This window comes from Pseudonaja textilis, chromosome 2 (genome assembly GCF_049901715.1).
Source record: "Pseudonaja textilis isolate UNSWEBS1 chromosome 2, rPseTex1.2, whole genome shotgun sequence".
In the NCBI taxonomy this organism is placed as follows: Eukaryota; Metazoa; Chordata; class Lepidosauria; order Squamata; family Elapidae; genus Pseudonaja; species Pseudonaja textilis.
In genome coordinates, this window is record NC_141991.1 from 120,618,011 (window position 1) to 120,634,598 (window position 16,588).

General features: G+C 41.8%; 2 protein-coding genes across 3 annotated transcripts in view; one reads left to right on the forward strand and one right to left on the reverse strand.

Annotated features, from left to right (window-relative positions):
• Nucleotides 1–3,165, forward strand: part of ERN1 (endoplasmic reticulum to nucleus signaling 1) — a 71,473-nt gene extending 68,308 nt beyond the window's left edge. Inside the window, exon 22 of the mRNA XM_026711102.2 lies at nt 1,130–3,165. Within this exon, the coding sequence (XP_026566887.1) occupies nt 1,130–1,336 (207 nt within the window). The 3' untranslated portion in view covers nt 1,337–3,165. The remainder of the gene's footprint in view (nt 1–1,129) is intronic.
• Nucleotides 2,785–15,697, reverse strand: ZC3H10 (zinc finger CCCH-type containing 10). Of its 2 annotated transcripts, XM_026711104.2 has the most exons (5): nt 15,547–15,697; nt 14,787–14,809; nt 11,474–13,610; nt 10,290–10,343; nt 2,785–6,595 (listed from the first exon to the last, which is right to left on the reverse strand). In XM_026711104.2, exon 5 carries the CDS (start codon nt 6,559–6,561, stop codon nt 5,374–5,376), a length of 1,188 nt encoding a protein of 395 aa, XP_026566889.1. In that variant the 5' UTR covers nt 6,562–6,595; nt 10,290–10,343; nt 11,474–13,610; nt 14,787–14,809; nt 15,547–15,697; the 3' UTR covers nt 2,785–5,373. The 2 variants fall into 2 exon arrangements, with proteins under 2 accessions (XP_026566889.1, XP_026566890.1); XM_026711105.2 differs by lacking the exons at nt 14,787–14,809; nt 15,547–15,697 and having other exon boundaries at nt 10,924–11,492.
• Nucleotides 15,698–16,588: the final 891 nt, after the last annotated feature.

The window sequence follows — 16,588 nt, forward strand, 5'->3', positions numbered from 1 at the left end:
ACTTTGCAAATGGAGCTGCACGGAGGCTCACCCACTGCTTCCATGGTCTGGTTCCCAACAGGACGTGGCCCAGGACTGGTCTGCGGCCTGCAGGTTTGGGGGCCCTGGTTTTAATCAATCTTCTGCAGCCTATTTATTTAGCCCCACTTTCAAACACGAATTTTAGAAAGCGCACGATCAGAACTGTTCCTGATTCTCTCCCCTCGCCAGTCTGCATAGCCAGAAAAGTTGGGGACCACTGGATTAAAAAAACTTCCAACATTGAACGTCAATAAAAATGGCAATTCCCTGAAGTGGCCGTGAGCAACAGCTCTAGGAGAAGAGGATTAAAGTACAAGTAGTGCTCGCTTAATGACTGGTTGCTTAGTGACCAAAGTTGCAACGGACTCTCCAGAGCTACTTTCTACTCTTTTCAAAGTTCCAACAGCTACACACACACACGTCTCACACGCACACGCACACTGATTGCATTTTTGGGCACTTGGGAACCGGCCTGCATTTGCAACCATTTGCAGCATCCTGCAGTCACATAACCATGATTTTTGGCATGTTTGGGCAGTTTGGACTTCCAGTTCCCAGCAAAAAGCACCCATTGGAGAAAAGAAACTTGCTTAATGATCTCCACATTGCTTCATAGCATTTGCTTAGCAAACACTGCAAGAAAGATCATAGAATCGGGCCTGGTCGCATGGTGACACACCTAATGACCGCCATGACTTAGGACTAATTCTGAGTTCAGTTAAGGTTGTAAGTCAAGAACTACCTGTATTATTTCCTGATCAGTTTTCCCCCATGTTTCTATTTGTGACAATGGAGAAAACATTGATCTTTTTCTTAGCAGGGTAAAATAGCAGTTGCAAACATCTAATTTAGACCATAAAAATGGCAATAAAAAATAAAATAAAGTCTTGTTTTTCCAATAAAGGGTCAAACAGAGCTGCTTGTCCTAAGAAAAACTCTCAGGAAAGTCAAAGGTTTCTCTTATCTTGGATACCCTGATCTGGTGAAAATGCTTGGTATAATAATGCAGACAGATTCTTACAAATGACATTTTAAAAATAAGTATTTCTTACCACTGTTAAGCGAGCACATGCCTACCCTTGCCCCTTTCTTCCTCTTCCACTTACAGAAACATCACTATCGAGAACTGCCTCCGGAGGTACAGGAGACCCTGGGATCTGTCCCAGATGATTTTGTGGCCTACTTTACGTCGCGTTTTCCTCATCTTCTGCTGCACACATACAATGCGATGCACATCTGCTGCCTGGAAAGACTGTTCCAGCCTTATTACATGCAGAACGCGTCCAGGCAGGGGTTTCTGGGAGATGCTGTTTGACGGTCGGAGTGGGTCTTGCGCATTACAGGCCCGAGGGCATTCGGCCTGCCTTAGCAGGGGGACTTGACAAGACTGCAAAAGAGTGAACCAAAACCAAAGCAAACTCTTTTTGAGGCCCAGATGTCTCAAACGTGCCTTGTACTCCACTGGCTCTGACTCAGGAAGGAGATTCCAGGTTGAATTCGAATCGAAGGGAAACGGGATAGTACCAAGACCCGGGTTTTTAAAGCAGGAGCAGTCCGAAGGAGTTCCCAAGAGGGGAAAGAAATGAGGTGGGGCATTCCTCATCTCAGTTTGTGGTTTCAAAGAGACCCCTGTCCTGTAGGGTCTTCTAATAAAGGCATCCAGGCCTTTTTACTGCATAGAAGGTTTTTTTTTTCTTCAAGGGATTGAAAACTGTAACATTGCCAAGCACCTTTTGGATCTCAGGAAGAGAATCCTCTTAACCGTAGCAAGCTCTGCACCACTGCCAGCTTATGTACTTGAAGCAGATAGGAAATAATTTGGGAAGGGCAGGAGGGGTAGGTCAAACATGCCTACTCCAATACAAACATGTGCCCTCTCCCCTCCCTTGCCACCGTCCCCGTCTTGGTCTCCAAATATGTTTGCGCAGATCTCAGCTTGTCCTTGAAATAACCAACATGTACAACTTCTCTGTACAAAGCTCCTAGAGCTTGCAAATACGGAATCGTAACGTTAAAACTCTACATAGCTGGAACAAATTATTCCAATGCTATTTCAGGTTTCTTTTGAAGAACGTGAGTAATTAGCTGTGTAATTGAAATGCAAAAGTTGACAGAAGTGCTTTATTTCATTTGTCAGATTAAGCCTGTAACGCTTTCCTCTTCCCAGGAGTACTACTGAATTCAGCAGGGCTTGTTTCTGAATAAACAAGTATAAGATTGCACTGTAAGATGTTCGCCCAAATGAACACTTAGTAGGGAGAAAAAAAAAAGAATTGGGTATAAATTACCCTTTAAAAAGTATAGGGAAACCAGGCACCTGGTTACTGGGGGTCGTGTTAGGTCATTCAAGCCCAGTTTGCTTTACACACAGGCTCTTGTGGGAAGCTAAATGGATGGACTTGCTTCCCGTGCTGAAGGAGGTGGTTTTCCTTTCCAGTATCTTTAAAACTAGGATGTGTAGTTTTTGATATGTGCAGAACAAATAAGAATCCCCAACAGCGTGCTCCAAAGTTGACCTATTTGTAATGCTCTTTTGCAAAATATTTATTTTGTGTATTTATATTTATTTAATTTTTATCACGTTAGTACTGCGTTGAAAATGGTACAGGTGAAACATGCCAAATCGCTCTTTTTCTAATAAAAACAAAGCCCTCTTCAGAGTAGTAATTGATTTCAAAAGAATAAACGAACATGAAGAAGGAAAACCATAGAAAGTATCTTTTCCATTGACTTACTCATTTTCATTCAGTCTGGATAAAAATGTTTTTTTTAAAAAATGAGGTTTTTAATCTACATTCCTGTGCTTGTTGTGAGTCTTAAATTAGTAATTAATGGCTAATTGTGTGATCGGGCATTAATATGGGGATTTGGTTTCTGCTTTGTCTTTTGTCCTGTTTATTTAGGGCTTTATATTACAGGGAGTTTCCCCCCCACACACACACACCTAGTTTTAGGATGCAAAGTGAATATTATGGTAAGACATCCAAAGAGAAACTTTACAGGATTTCAAAGCTTGAAAATAATGATAGTCTTAACCTAACTTAAATTGAAATCGTATTTTTGTAGTTCTATTTGTACAGGACTTTTATATTTCTTCTGAATAAGAGCTTCACACAAATCAAGAATAAAAGTAGATTTTTGAAACAGTTGTATGTTGTCCTTTACTTGCAGGGCCAGGACCTAATGAACCCTTTATTCGCATGCAGTTCCCCTCTCTCCTGTCCAATCCCAGTGCTCCAGAGATGGCGACGTGAGCCGAGCAAAGGCTGAGTGGGACAAGCGCATCATGCTCGGCTTCGCAGACTCACCAAGTCTGCCTGATCCACTTTTGAAGTGTCGGGCAGCTTTGTTGAGTCTGAAGCGCAAAACCGCACCTCCCCCCCCCAAAAAAATGCTTCACTTCTCCATGCCAGGAACTTCCGCAAATGTACAAAAGAATTTGGAGGAGATTTTGCGTTCCTTTGCAAAAGATTTTTGGCATGGAGAAGTCTGAAGGAGCGCAAAACTGGGTGCAGGACTTAATGTACCCTATGCAACTGTCTAAAGGTACATGGACTGGTACCTTCCCAGGAGAAGGTTTGAACCCCATAAAAAGATTTGTGGCGATGCACATGTGATGTAAAGACAGATCTGGATGTATACAGGTAATCCTCGACTTACAACAGTTCATTTAGTGATTGAAGTTACAACAGCAATGAAAAAGTGACATGACTTTTTCACACAGCATTTGGATGGTCACGTGATCAGAATTCAGATGCTTAGCAACTGACTCATATTTATGACCATTGTAGAGTCCTAGGCTCCTCTTCTTAGATGGTGATCCACCTCAGTGCTTATTGAGGAGAATGATACTTATAATAAGCCTCTTGGGTTTTTCTTGAAGTCTCCTTTCTCCCCTTCATTTCGTGTCTCACCCTTCCTTGCAAGCATCATCAATATTTTAGGAAGCAGATGTATTCTGCTCCAAAGCAGAAAGAGCTTCCAGATCTGAAACTGGATTCTTTACTACGTGTGTAGAAATCCCAGAAAGTGCTGGGAGAAGACAGAAGAGGATTTTTTTAAAAAAATTTAGAAAATCATTACAGGGATGAATATAGTTGAGGACTGTACATTTGTTTTAATAGCTGTAAACATTTACACTGTTAACTGTAGAAACAGCTGGGTCATCAAACATTTTTCTCATTTCCTTCAAATCATTTTAATAGTTACTTCAGACTCAAGGAGGAGCTGAAGTTCACATAAAAACAAAACAAAAACAAAAATCCCTCCCAGAAAAGACAGCCAAAAACTCACACTGAGGGAAGGGATCTATAAAAAATGTGGTGCCTTGAAAAACAAAACAAAAAAAGTGAAGTAGGGTTCTACCACAAAGTCCTTGGATGTGAGGGGAATTCAGGCACAAAATACAGCCAGAAAGCAATAGGCAAGTAGAAGAAAGGTTGGTGAGCTAGCTGTTCAGCGGCAAGAGATCCTGTCACTAAACCCTGGACTCTTTGAAACTCTCAACATTCTTCTAAAGAGATGCCATCTCTGTGGGTGTTGTGTATCCACAAGGTATGTGGATTCACACACACATGCAAACACATGCAATTGCCTCCACTACACAAACTATCAAGCTATCAGTGCTGTTTCTGTGCTTTGAACCTGTTTCTTTCCAGAACTAAGAGCTAATCTATCCCAAAGGAAGGGATGTTCTGTTGGCTGCAACTCTTTCCAGTTCATTGTCTATTAAACCATTACAATTTAAATTAGTTATTTTCCAGGTGCCTGGATTCCTGCCTTTCTACACCAAGAAAAAGAGTGCAAGAATTCAGGCTGGCTCAGTCTGCTGAGCTGCTATTTTATTAAGTCTCTGCCTTTCGTCAGACTGAGCTAAGGAAAACTGTCCTCCGCTCCATGAACAAGTACAGTACCAGGGAAGGATCTGCTATTTTCCCTCTGCTCAGCCGCACAATAGACACTGTAATCCACAGTCTGGAAAGTTTGCTCCGTTCTTATACTCAAAAGCATAATTGGAGGACTTACAAAGGGAACAGACGAACAACAAAACAGAAATAGGATACAGAGAAAAAAATGTCTGAGGCTCTGTATTTTCCAAATGCTTTTGTTGCTTGTTTTTCTGTTATGCCTGGGCTCTGTTTTCACTGTGAAAAGACAGCCCCTTATGCCTGTTTCAGACAAAATGTCAACCCAGGTTATAGTCCTTCCCCATGAGCTTTCCAGAGGCTTCAAGATCCATCTCTGGGATCAATATCATTCTCTTTGCCTTGACTTTCAACAGGATTTGTGCCCACCCTCGACTGAGGAAGAGCACGGTGTAGACTGAACGATGGCACTTCTGCTGAATGTGGGCTAGTGAGGCATGGCCGTTATTCTCATACTCTGGGAGGCTATGGGGTAGGTCACCATGGGAGTAGTGGCATGGCTCATGGTAATGGCCCCCAGAGGCTGAGCCATCGACACAGCCACTGGCGCTACCGAGACAGCTACGGGGGCCATGGATACAGGGGGAGCCATCCCTTGGGCAATGGTCTGAGCCAAAGCTGCTGACAGCGGGGTGATTTCAGGGTTCATAGGAGGGGCTGCGTTGCTCGGGGGTGCTGCCTGCGCTCCAGCAGGGGCTACCAAATCCTGCTGGGAGACGGGACGTGGTTGCAGGGCTTGGCTGCTCAGAGTTGTGTGAGTTTGGGCAATGCTGTGGTTATAGTTGGTCACAGTGCCCACGGTCGGGGCCAGAGTCTGCTCGGTGGCCGTAGCCGTGGAGCTGAGGGTCATCACTTTGGCTTGGTTGCGGAATTGGGCGTTCTGTTCCAAAAGGACCTCATTGGTGGCCAGGAGGTTGTTGACTTGCTTTTTGAGGTCCTCCACTCGTTTGCGGAGCATGATGTTTTCTTCTTCCAGGAGACGATATTCCACCGTGCGCGGACTAGTGAAGTTGTATTCATACGTTTCAAAGTGGAGCCCATCCACTCGCCGTCTTTTGAGCACAGGGTCGTGATCATCATAGCATCGGTCAGAGTCATACATTGGGTCATAGGGGTCATAGCGACGCACAGGGGTGGTGATCCCCTGTTCCCGGGTAGTCAGGCCCCGGGCATCATATTCATAATCCCGCTGCAGGTGCTGGAATTTGCACTTGGCCCCACGCTGGCAATCCCCCTTGAGAAAATCTCGGCAGATGGGAACCTCTTCCTTGCTGTTGGGGAGGTCAGCTGGGGACAGGCCAAGCCCAGCTGCCACTTTCTGGCGGAGGCGCGGGGGAAGCTCCCCGGTCTTTTTGTAACAGTCTTCGTCCTCTTTGGTGCCGTGGATGAAGCGGCAATTGATGCGGACGCACTCCTTGTTCTGAAAGTCGTGGCAGAAGATGAACTCGTTCTTGCTGACTCCCAAGTTGGTCACCTCGTTGATGTCAGGGTGACGGAAACGGCAACGTTTGCCCCGCTTGCAGACGTTGCGCAGGAAGTCTCGGCAGATGTCGTCGGTGTTGGCGCTTGCCTCATCGCTACCACTACCATTATAGGTGTTGTCACGGTCAGGCATCTTCTTGTCACGGCTGCGTCTTTCAATCAAGCAACTGTGCAGGAGACCAAGTAAGGGATGAAAGAGAAAAGAGGCCATGAACAGATCTCATATTATTATTTATTTATTTCTACTGTGTTTCTCACAAAATAAGGCCGGGCCTTATTTTTTTATTTTTTTTACCCCTGAACAAACGGGTAGGCCATCTTTTCGGGGGTGACTTAATTTTCTCCTCCACCTAGAGCGGCCCATACACACGTACCTCGCCACGAGGCCGCTTCTATCGGCTGACGAAAGCTCCCCGAAGGCAGAGTCCCCAGCTGCTTCAGGGCGTGGCGTGGCTGCCTATGTCCCCTCGCCTTTAGGCAGTCTCTTTCGGGCAATGAAAGCTCCCCAAATGCAGTCACCAGCCACTTCGATCGGCCAGTAGAAGCGGCCTCGGGGTGAGCACGCGCACACACACTCCCTTCGCCACGAGGCCGCTTCTATCAGCAGACGAAAGCTCCCTTGAAGGCAGAGTCCCCAGCCGCTTTGGGGCAAGGCGTGGCTGCCCATGTCCCCTCAGCCTTCAAGGGAGCTTTCATCTGCCGATAGAAGCGGCCTCGCAGTGAAGGGAGTGTGTGTGTGTGTGTGTGTGTGCGCGCTCACCCAGAGGCCGCTTCTACCGGCCTATCGAAGTGACTGGTGACTGCACTTGGGAAGCTTCCATCGCCCAAAAGAGACTGCCCTAAAGGTGAGGGGACACGGGTAGCCACACCTCGCCCTGAAGCAGCTAGGGACTCTGCCTTCAAGGGAGCTTTCATCTGCTGATAGAAGCAGCCTCGTGGTGAGGGGAGTGTGTGTGTGCACTCACCCCGAGGCCGCTTCTACCAGCTGATCGAAGCTCCCTTGAAGGCAGAGTCCCCAGCTGCTTCGGGGTGAGGCGTGGCACACACACACTCCCCTCGCTGCGAGGCCGCTTCTACCGGCTGATTGAAGTAGCTGGTGACTGCATTTGGGGAGCTTCCATCACCCAAAAGAGACTGCCCTAAAGGTGAGGGGACACGGGTAGCCATGTCACGCCCTGAAGCGGCTGGGGACTCTGCCTTCAGGCAGTTTATATCGGCTATCAGGGTATTCTAGCTTAGGCTACCTGCAGGGCACTCCTAAAGGCAAGTTTTCTCCTCATCCCCCCCTGCCCTTCCCCCGCCCATTTCTCTTCACCTTGTGTAGTTCTAACAAACGATGTGAGAAATGGCGGGGAAAGGCATGGTTTCAATAGGCCTAAATTTTGGGGGCGGGGCTTAATTTCACCTCATGCCTAGAAATCATGCTGGGCCTTCCTATTGGTGGAGACCATATTGTTGGAGAAACACAGTAGTTAGATTCATACATTGCGTTAACCCACCTTTTAAAAATGTCACATAAACCATTGACTGGTTGGTTGCAATATTTGTACCCTACAGTTTATAAAACAACTATGGTTAGGGTAATGCAACACGCTAAGCTAAAATCAAATTGCGTTATGGATTAGTGAGAAGTGTAAATATAGTTTTTTACCTATTGGCAACTGCGCTGACCAGTAACTTTTTTTTACAACATTTAATTAGATTGCAGGGCCTAAATGCCACTATTTTAATATTTTTCTCCTATTCTGCCAAAGGGAAGGGATGGATATAGAATTTTATTTTATTATTACATATCTTCTTTTTGTTATTTTTATAATTCTCACTTTTTAACTTATTACATAGGTTGGCCTTGATTATAGTAGTGCTGACTGTGAAACCAACAAAATGGTCGCCTTATTCAAATGTACACTATTCAAAGTAGTATTTTGAGGGAAAATAGGGTAATTGGTTCCAACTCAACAGAAATAGGCAATGAAAATTTTTAAATAGAAACTTTGATATGTTTATTTATGAAATACAAAAGTAAATTATTAAGCGTACTTACAACTTCTATTTTTAACAAGTCCCAGATATAGAAATATAGAAATAGATATAATATAGAAATTAAATATCATTCCTATCCATTTTCTATATAGAAAATAGATAGGACATAGATTTGAGAATATTTAAGAAAAAAGTAGGAGCTGGAGGACAAGTGCATATCCGAAGCACATCTGCTGATTCCTGTATTTTGCTCTAGCTTTTCCAAAATAACCCTCTCCTTTTTAAAGCTTTCCTTCAATGGAACCTTCCTTTTCTCGATTTTGCACATATGACAATTAGCATCTAAAATGCCAGCAGCAACTGCACATGAACCAGCTTCAGCTGCATGCACACTACCCTCACACTAACCGAATTTTGCCTCACAAAAGGCAACCTGGTATCAACTTATAATATCCACCAAGTCAAATACCCTACTAATCACAATTCAGCTGCAGTAAGTCTATGGTATACCATCTTTACACTGGAATAATATAGCTATTCCGTAATTTTCCGGAGTGACTCAACTAAAGTGGCTAGGTTTAACCAACAGCAATATAAGAATAAAATCAAGCACAGAGGGGGAAACAGGCCTTTCTCCTGCTGAATAGACACCATTCATCCCTACAGATGTTACTCAAGTTAAAGCTGAAGCAGCTTGAAGCATTATAAGCACTTAAAGGAGCACTTCCCTGGGAGCTGACAAGTGAATGCACTCCCACTGGACAACTTTAAGCACAGACTTCTAGGGACTTGTGGGGAGCATTCAAGCATTGCAGCTCTTGACAGTTGCTGCTGCCACTCATAATTCCCAGAAAGCAAAGATATGAAGTAGCATAAGCTGAATGGTATTTCATCCGAAAGCAGGCTAAGCACTCCACTCACATTTAGAAAAGACTGCAAGAAAAAATTCCTGCAAGGATGGGCCATTGGAGGTTGAGCCTGACATGAGGCTCCACAGGTTAAGGACTGGGCTAGAATACTGCCATAGGTTCCACATTGATTCCAGAGGTGAACCACAGACCTCATCTGGCTCTCCTTTCCATCTCTACCCTGTTCCAAATGTCACGAACATGCCAGTTCAGAATTGGTAACCATCAACACACTAAAATTTTACACTCAGTTGGATCAGCCCTATTCAGCCAACTCTGGATGAAACCAACTGAAATTTTGTTCACCTCCAAATAATGGTCACCTCCAAACCATGGCCTTTCTGAAGCAGTCAAAATAATTGACTTTACATCATTCACATAGTTATGTAATTGAGCTTATTCCACCATTTGCATTAACATTTGCAAATGACATCAATTTGTGTCATTGGCATAGCATCATTTATAAATGATGTAACTTCATATAAATGATATAATTACCACAATAACATAAAGATTCTGAGAGTTACTTTCATTGCATATATTCAGATCTAAAGACCTATTGCCTCCAACCATTATCGGACATCAAAGTTGTACTAAATCAATCCCATAAAAAGCGAAAAGAATTTGAGTGCTTGTTCTATTATTCATCATTAAGGTCACAATACCATTGTTTATATGGAGCTGTAGGAAGGGGCAAAAAGTATCAGCTCAATGGCACGATTTCAAATAGTGAAACTAGATACAAAACCCTACATATAGAGGAGCATTTTTAAAATTGTAATACTTTTCCCAGTTTCAAACTGTTTAGAAAAAAACTGTGTGAGAAATTTCCCATCCTCATTCCAGAAATCAAATTGCAACCATGACATGATTGTAAATTGAATGAATGACCCTTCCATTAAACTAAAAACATTTAATATTTCATCAGCAACAGAGATATTTAGCTACTTATTTCTAATTGGAATTTTACCTTTGTGATATAAATTTTTCAAAGACATTCCAGAATGATTTATGGCCCCAAGACCTAAAGGGAAGAAAGGCAAAAAAACACAAGATAATGAAAATCCTTCTATACACACTTAATGTTGTGCTTGTGCCTATGTAACTAAAGTGTGAGAGAAAGATCAACACTTAGCCCAACACTGGGCTTGAGACAATCCTAGCCTCAAAGTTTCAAATTATTCTAGGGGCTTCTCAGCTTCCAACTTAACAGAGAATATTGTACCTGAAAATCTGCAACTGAGTTTTCAAGTACTGCAGAGAATAGAATACTTTAACTTTCTTGATGTGCTTAGTATATGGCTTGTTGTATTGTGCTTGTTCTTAAACACTCTCACATAAACTGAAAATAGGATGTGCTCAGTTTTCCTTCTATGGTTTATACAGAGGAAAGGAAAGCATCATTGAGCAATACTATCGATTATATTTTTATCTAGAATTTTTAGGAAACTTTTGAGAAATTCCTTAACATCTAAATATAACATCTAAAAGAACCAACCTACTTTATCATGCCGCCGTTGTACACTTGTCATAATATCAGAATACTGCTTTTATAGTTTGATAGCATATATACTTTAATGAACACAACAGTGTCCCATACACACCTTGAGAGGACAGGAAGCACAAAGCCAAGGTATACAACCCCATCAAATTTGTATTTATGAAATGAGTCAAATGCTGATGACAGGACATACACCGAAGTCTTGCATATTTCTTAAAAACAAAGCCTTAAAAGCAAAGCTCTTTGCTTTCAGTGCTGAAGGTGCATCTTGCTTGGGGCAGAAACGCAGCGATACGGGGTTTTGATTCCGCAGTTTATGGTTGAGCTTTCTTGCTAATTATCCAAGCCTTGTGTCAGATTTTGAATACAGTACTCAAGCTTCAAGAAGGAAAATCTTGAAAAATTAAACACAAATTCCCCGAGAGGGAAAGACCGAGGCAGAGCTCCGTTTGCTTTGGGGCAGGGTCAAAGGACCCTGGCTGGGACCACAAGAAGGGAAGCTGGGGTCCCTGTCAGAGGCCCCGGGAAGGAGCTCGACAGGACGGGCTCCCTAGGCTCTCAGAGGACGCGCTTTTCGTTTCCAGGGGGAAATGGGGGGCGCTGGATCCCCACAAGGGAGCCGATCCCCCCCCGTTCCACCTCCACCCACTCACCCTCACTCCGACCTCTTCTGCTCCAAACAAAGCGCAACCCCTTCCGGTCACAGTCTTCCCTTCTTGCCGCTGCCGCCGGAAGTACTCTATGCTTCGTTCTCCAGCCGGGACGTCGACCGAAGTTCCCGGCTGTCAAGGTTGCCATAGTGACCACGAGTTTCTCTTCCTCTGCTTCCGCCCTCTTCACTTGAGGTAAATTCGACCAGAGTCGCGAACCAAGGGCGCCGGGAAAGTCAGCTTCGTCGGCCTCGTTACCGACTCCGGACTTTTTCGTGGCGGGAAACCTCTATAAGCGTAAGGCTCCGGCGGCTGATCCTGTTCCCTGCTGCTGGCGCTTCGGTTACGGTCTTTTTAAGAGAAAGCAATTCTTGCTACTCGCTTTTTGTCAGCGACCAAATCCAACGAGGGCAGACAGCGTCGTGATCATGATCGCGGAAGGACGAGCACGTGAAGTCATTGGGTGGACACGCGACTTTCATAAATTGGGGAAAAGATAACCGCCCAGTATTCCTGAGCTTTTAAAAAATTCTATCGGAGCCAGCCGTCGATGTCTATTAAAGGCACCTAACTCGAACTTGGGAAATCACCCCCACAAGCAAGTACATCCGTCGGGGGTTGGTTTTTATTTATGAACCAATTTTTACCAAACTCAAAAAGTATCAGTTATTTTTGGAAAGGAAGTCAGTTTTCCATGTGATGATCCTTCAAGGAAAATTTGTTACATTTCAGAGCATTAGTAAATTTGCAAGAAACTTGACAATCATGCTCTTTCCAAACCCCACATCATCTTCAGCCTGAATAATGTGTGAAATGTACTATATTGCAGGCATGCATTGGTAAGACTCAAAACTGACACAATTTTCTATGGATTTTTCTTACCTTCTAAAGTGGAAGTTTGCAATAAACAATTTAGATGCATTTTGGAAATCACTTAAGCTTTCTAAAACCATATTATACCCATACATTCTTTCTCAAGTGACATAGGCTTTGAAATTGATATGCAATAATTGTGCTATAGAGCAAACTTCTAAGGAAATCTTAGTGTAACATCCAAGTAGACTTAGGTCAATTCTGCATTTGACTTCAGGTCACTTATGCAGTCTTTGTTTTCTAGCCACAATCACTCTTATAGTGGATATTACTTCCAGAGATATCAGGAACCTATTTACCAGAACTGTTTACTATAGTAATTGTTTTGAATACACTGTATGTGTAGGTATATCTTTTATGACTGTAAGCCAGTTATCTTGTAATATGGGCAGCCAATAAATTTTATAAATACTATAACCCATTAAATCAGGCCACGAAATAAGCAATGACACTCAATTTTCTAATCATACCACTTTTGAACAGTAAATAAATACAACCTATCTGTTCTGCAATGAATCACAACTCATTTGATCTTAGAAAAAAATATGGGGTAGATTTCATAGGTTCCAGAATATAAGAGAAGTCTTCTTCCTCTACTTTAGTACAGCATAAAAACACCCGCCCACCCAATAAATCACCCTAGGAACTTATATAGCTGAAAGTTGACACTTTTATGAAGAAATGGTGCTAGTTAGATTCTAAGCAGAATGCCTTTCCTTCAAAAGCTTCTTTTAAAAATCTGAATACCACAAGACTGTTTATCTTACTCTATTATACAATTATCAGAACTTGAAACATCAGCTGCATTATGTAGCATGGCTTACCAAACTGAGGAATACATCATGAATGAGAAAACCATAAATGAATTTTTCCAAAGTGAAACTTAAAATCATCTAGACACATTTGTGTCACCATATTTTCAAAATATTTTACTGAAAAATCAACATTGGAAAGAAAAAAAACATGTAGAATTCCCCCCAGAAGGGGTTTTTATTTGATACAGTTGCTACATCAAGCCACCAAGGACAAGATCAGTCCAGAATAGTAAAGCTCAGGGATGCCATCTTCAAAGGATCACTGCTCCCAGGCTTGAAAATGGAATCTCCTGAAGATAGGTCAGAGTCTTCTAGCAGCAGCAAAGAGAAAGCATTATCTGCAAGTCGGCTTCCCAAGGCTCCACCTTTCCATGCTGTTTTGCAGCTTCAGTAGCACTGTGAATGATGTCTACTTGGACCTCTGCCTCATCTTTCTCCTTTTGCGCTTCAGCCTAGAAAAAATAACATTAACTGAAAACCCTAAAGCAATATTTTAAAAGTTTAAGACTTAGGGCATTTCTATTAAAAATTGCAAAAATTGGAGATAGCATATAGATGAAGAAATTGAGATGTAGAACTTATATCTCCAGATCAATTTCTGATGAGCAGATTAAGACTGATCATTTCAGGAGACATCAAACAGAAATTCCAATAATCATAATTGGAATATTTAGTTTAATAACTATCTTTTCTGACAATACAATATGCTTCCACAACATAGAAAAAAAGCAAGTCCATTATACATTTCCAGAACATATACAGGTTGATTACTGATGCAGTTTTCTTGGTAGCATTACTGAAATGGAAATTCTCAGATGGTCCAATCCATATCAGCCAATGTCATATTTTTATTGATATTTATATAAATAAATATCAGTAAATACCAGAAGATATGAAAAATGTTTCATGGCAATTTTTATTTTTACCTATCCAAGAAACTATACTTCTATTAAATATTTAAAGCATTAAAAAACCAAACAACTAATCCTAACCCCTTAAAGTCTTCCACCTAAGATACATTAATAAACATTGCATGAAGTCTACTTGGGCACATTCTGCTTCTTTAGGCTATCAAGTCTTAAAACTCCTGAGTTTATGAAACAAAGATGTCCATTTGCTGGCCCTTAAAATGTTGAGTCTTAAGCTTTTAACCTGTGCAGACATATTGAATAGGTTATTCATTTAAAACAGAAACACGGTAATAAGAAACTGGATACAACAGGCACTACAGACAACTGTTTTGAAGTAATCCTTGTTTCTTGAATGTTGCTTTTAGCAGTCCCTACACTCTTAACCATTGCTTACTGTTACCAATCCAAGAATAGACCTTGCAATTCTAGTTAACTGTCTCCTATCAATAATGAGTTTTTACATTTGGATGCACAATAGTAAGAATCCTTGCTTCAAGATAGTCAGTTGCAATCCCAGGTACAGAGGAATATGAATTTGCACCAAGATAGGTTCATAGTTCAAGTCACCTAGTTTCTAAGTTCAACCATGAGCTTTGACATATCACCATTTAATTTTAAACAAGCCATGAATAAAATATGTTTCATTAGAGATTAAAAGTTAAGAACATCTAAATAGTCTTTTAGAGCAAACAGAAGTAAAAACATATGCTCACATACCTGCGCATTCGCTTCTTTCGCCACTAAAAATGGTGGAAGGAAAAAAAATCGCATTAGAATTTTGATTGCACCAATGATACAAAATTAAAAAAACATTCCAGTTACACATTTAAAATTATATTTTGCAAAATTTCACCAAGTTGTAAATCAATCGCTAATTGTAGAAATGAGCAAAAGCTGCACAAATTCAACATGAAAATGAAGAATTCTGTATTTAAATCAACATGGTGTGTATAGAGTATTACCCAATACATCTATACGTTTAGGTACATTATCTACAAAACCTCTTGAGCACTGCATGCTATTTATTGCAGAGCAAGAGTTACTTATATATCATAGCCATTCAGAAGTTAGTGATCAAGTGGGAAGGTATGAAAACGAAAAACCGAACCTCTCCATTTAAATGAAAGCTTTTTCAGACGAGTTCCCATGCTAAAGTATTTAGACAGCTTCAAAAAAAACCTCCATTGTTTTACTGTCATTCCCCCATGCTACATACGACACGCTCCCTCCCCCGCTTTTTAAAATCTTTAGTTTAAAGTAATCGAGGCCTCAATCCTGAGTTTAGTACAGAGGCTCAAAGCAAGCTTTATTCCGCCACAGCCATTCCATCAGTTATTCTCAGTTTTTGTTTCAAACCGTCCCTCCATCACCTAGCGTGAAGGCCCTTGCTTACTTCTTGGTCACCCATCGAAAGGAGTGTTGTGAAGTACACAAACTCAAATCCGACCTACATTTTCGGGGTCGAGACACAACTTACCTTAGCTCTCATAGTGGGGCGAGGCCCCTGCGGTCACTCCTTAGAAATAGACAGCAAGGCTACGGCTGGATGGCAACGGATGGACAAGACCGCGCCAACTACCATCAAGCGCCTCACAAACAAAATGGCGCCGTCGGCAAACAGCAGAAAGGCCTAGACAGAGCGTCGCTTGCTATTTATAGTTTGCTTGGGAGAGGGCGGGGCGATGTAAGTACGCGTTGCAAGATGGGAAATGTAGTTCGTGACTTATAAAGGTACTTGGGTTTTTTTTCTTCTGCATTTTCCGGTTAGGTCTGTATCGTTTTCCGCCATTTTGAATTTAAAGTTACTTTTACTCGAATTCTTGTCTAAATACCAAGACCTAATAGCCAAGCACAATTCATTCCCGGTAAAACAGCTTATGATTAAAAGTGAACAAATAGAACAGAATGAACTTTTCTTCCAGTAATGAATTGCTATGTATCCGGCACAATCTGCCCCTACTTGTGTACAGAAAGTACTTCCTGAAATACTTCAATTTAAATACCTACTTAATCGTAGAAATCATTACTGCCCTGCACAATAACAAACCGTGATTTTTTTTTAATTTGCAACCCTTATATTTTACAAATTATTGTATTTAATTAAAGAGAGAGTTAGAATTATTTACTAAATAATGACTCTTGGATTAGCAGACCCCATAAAATCCTCCGACGTAAAACCTACTAATTCAATATTACCAAAGTACTGTTTTAGATACTCAGCCTTCTTAAGTCCCAAGAACAGATAAAGCTGTTATTTTAAACAGGAGAATTGCACACATTGTTGACAAAAGAAGACCAGGAGTTATCAAAACTGTTTTAAGCCCTGATAAATATTATATTTTAAAAAAAATCTTCACATACTAAAGCTAAACTGTACACATTCACAATAGCATCCTATAGTGACTAATAACATAATTGGAAGGTACCTTGGAGGTCTTCTAGTCCAACCCTCTGCTGAAGCAGGAGACCCTACATCTTTCCAGATAAGTGACTGTTCAGTGATGAAGCACCCACAACTT

What these genes read in the sequence shown, in the direction of transcription:
- ZC3H10 (XM_026711104.2), bottom strand. Translation starts at nt 6,561, where the DNA reads ATGCCTGACCGTGACAACACCTATAATGGTAGTGGTAGCGATGAGGCA.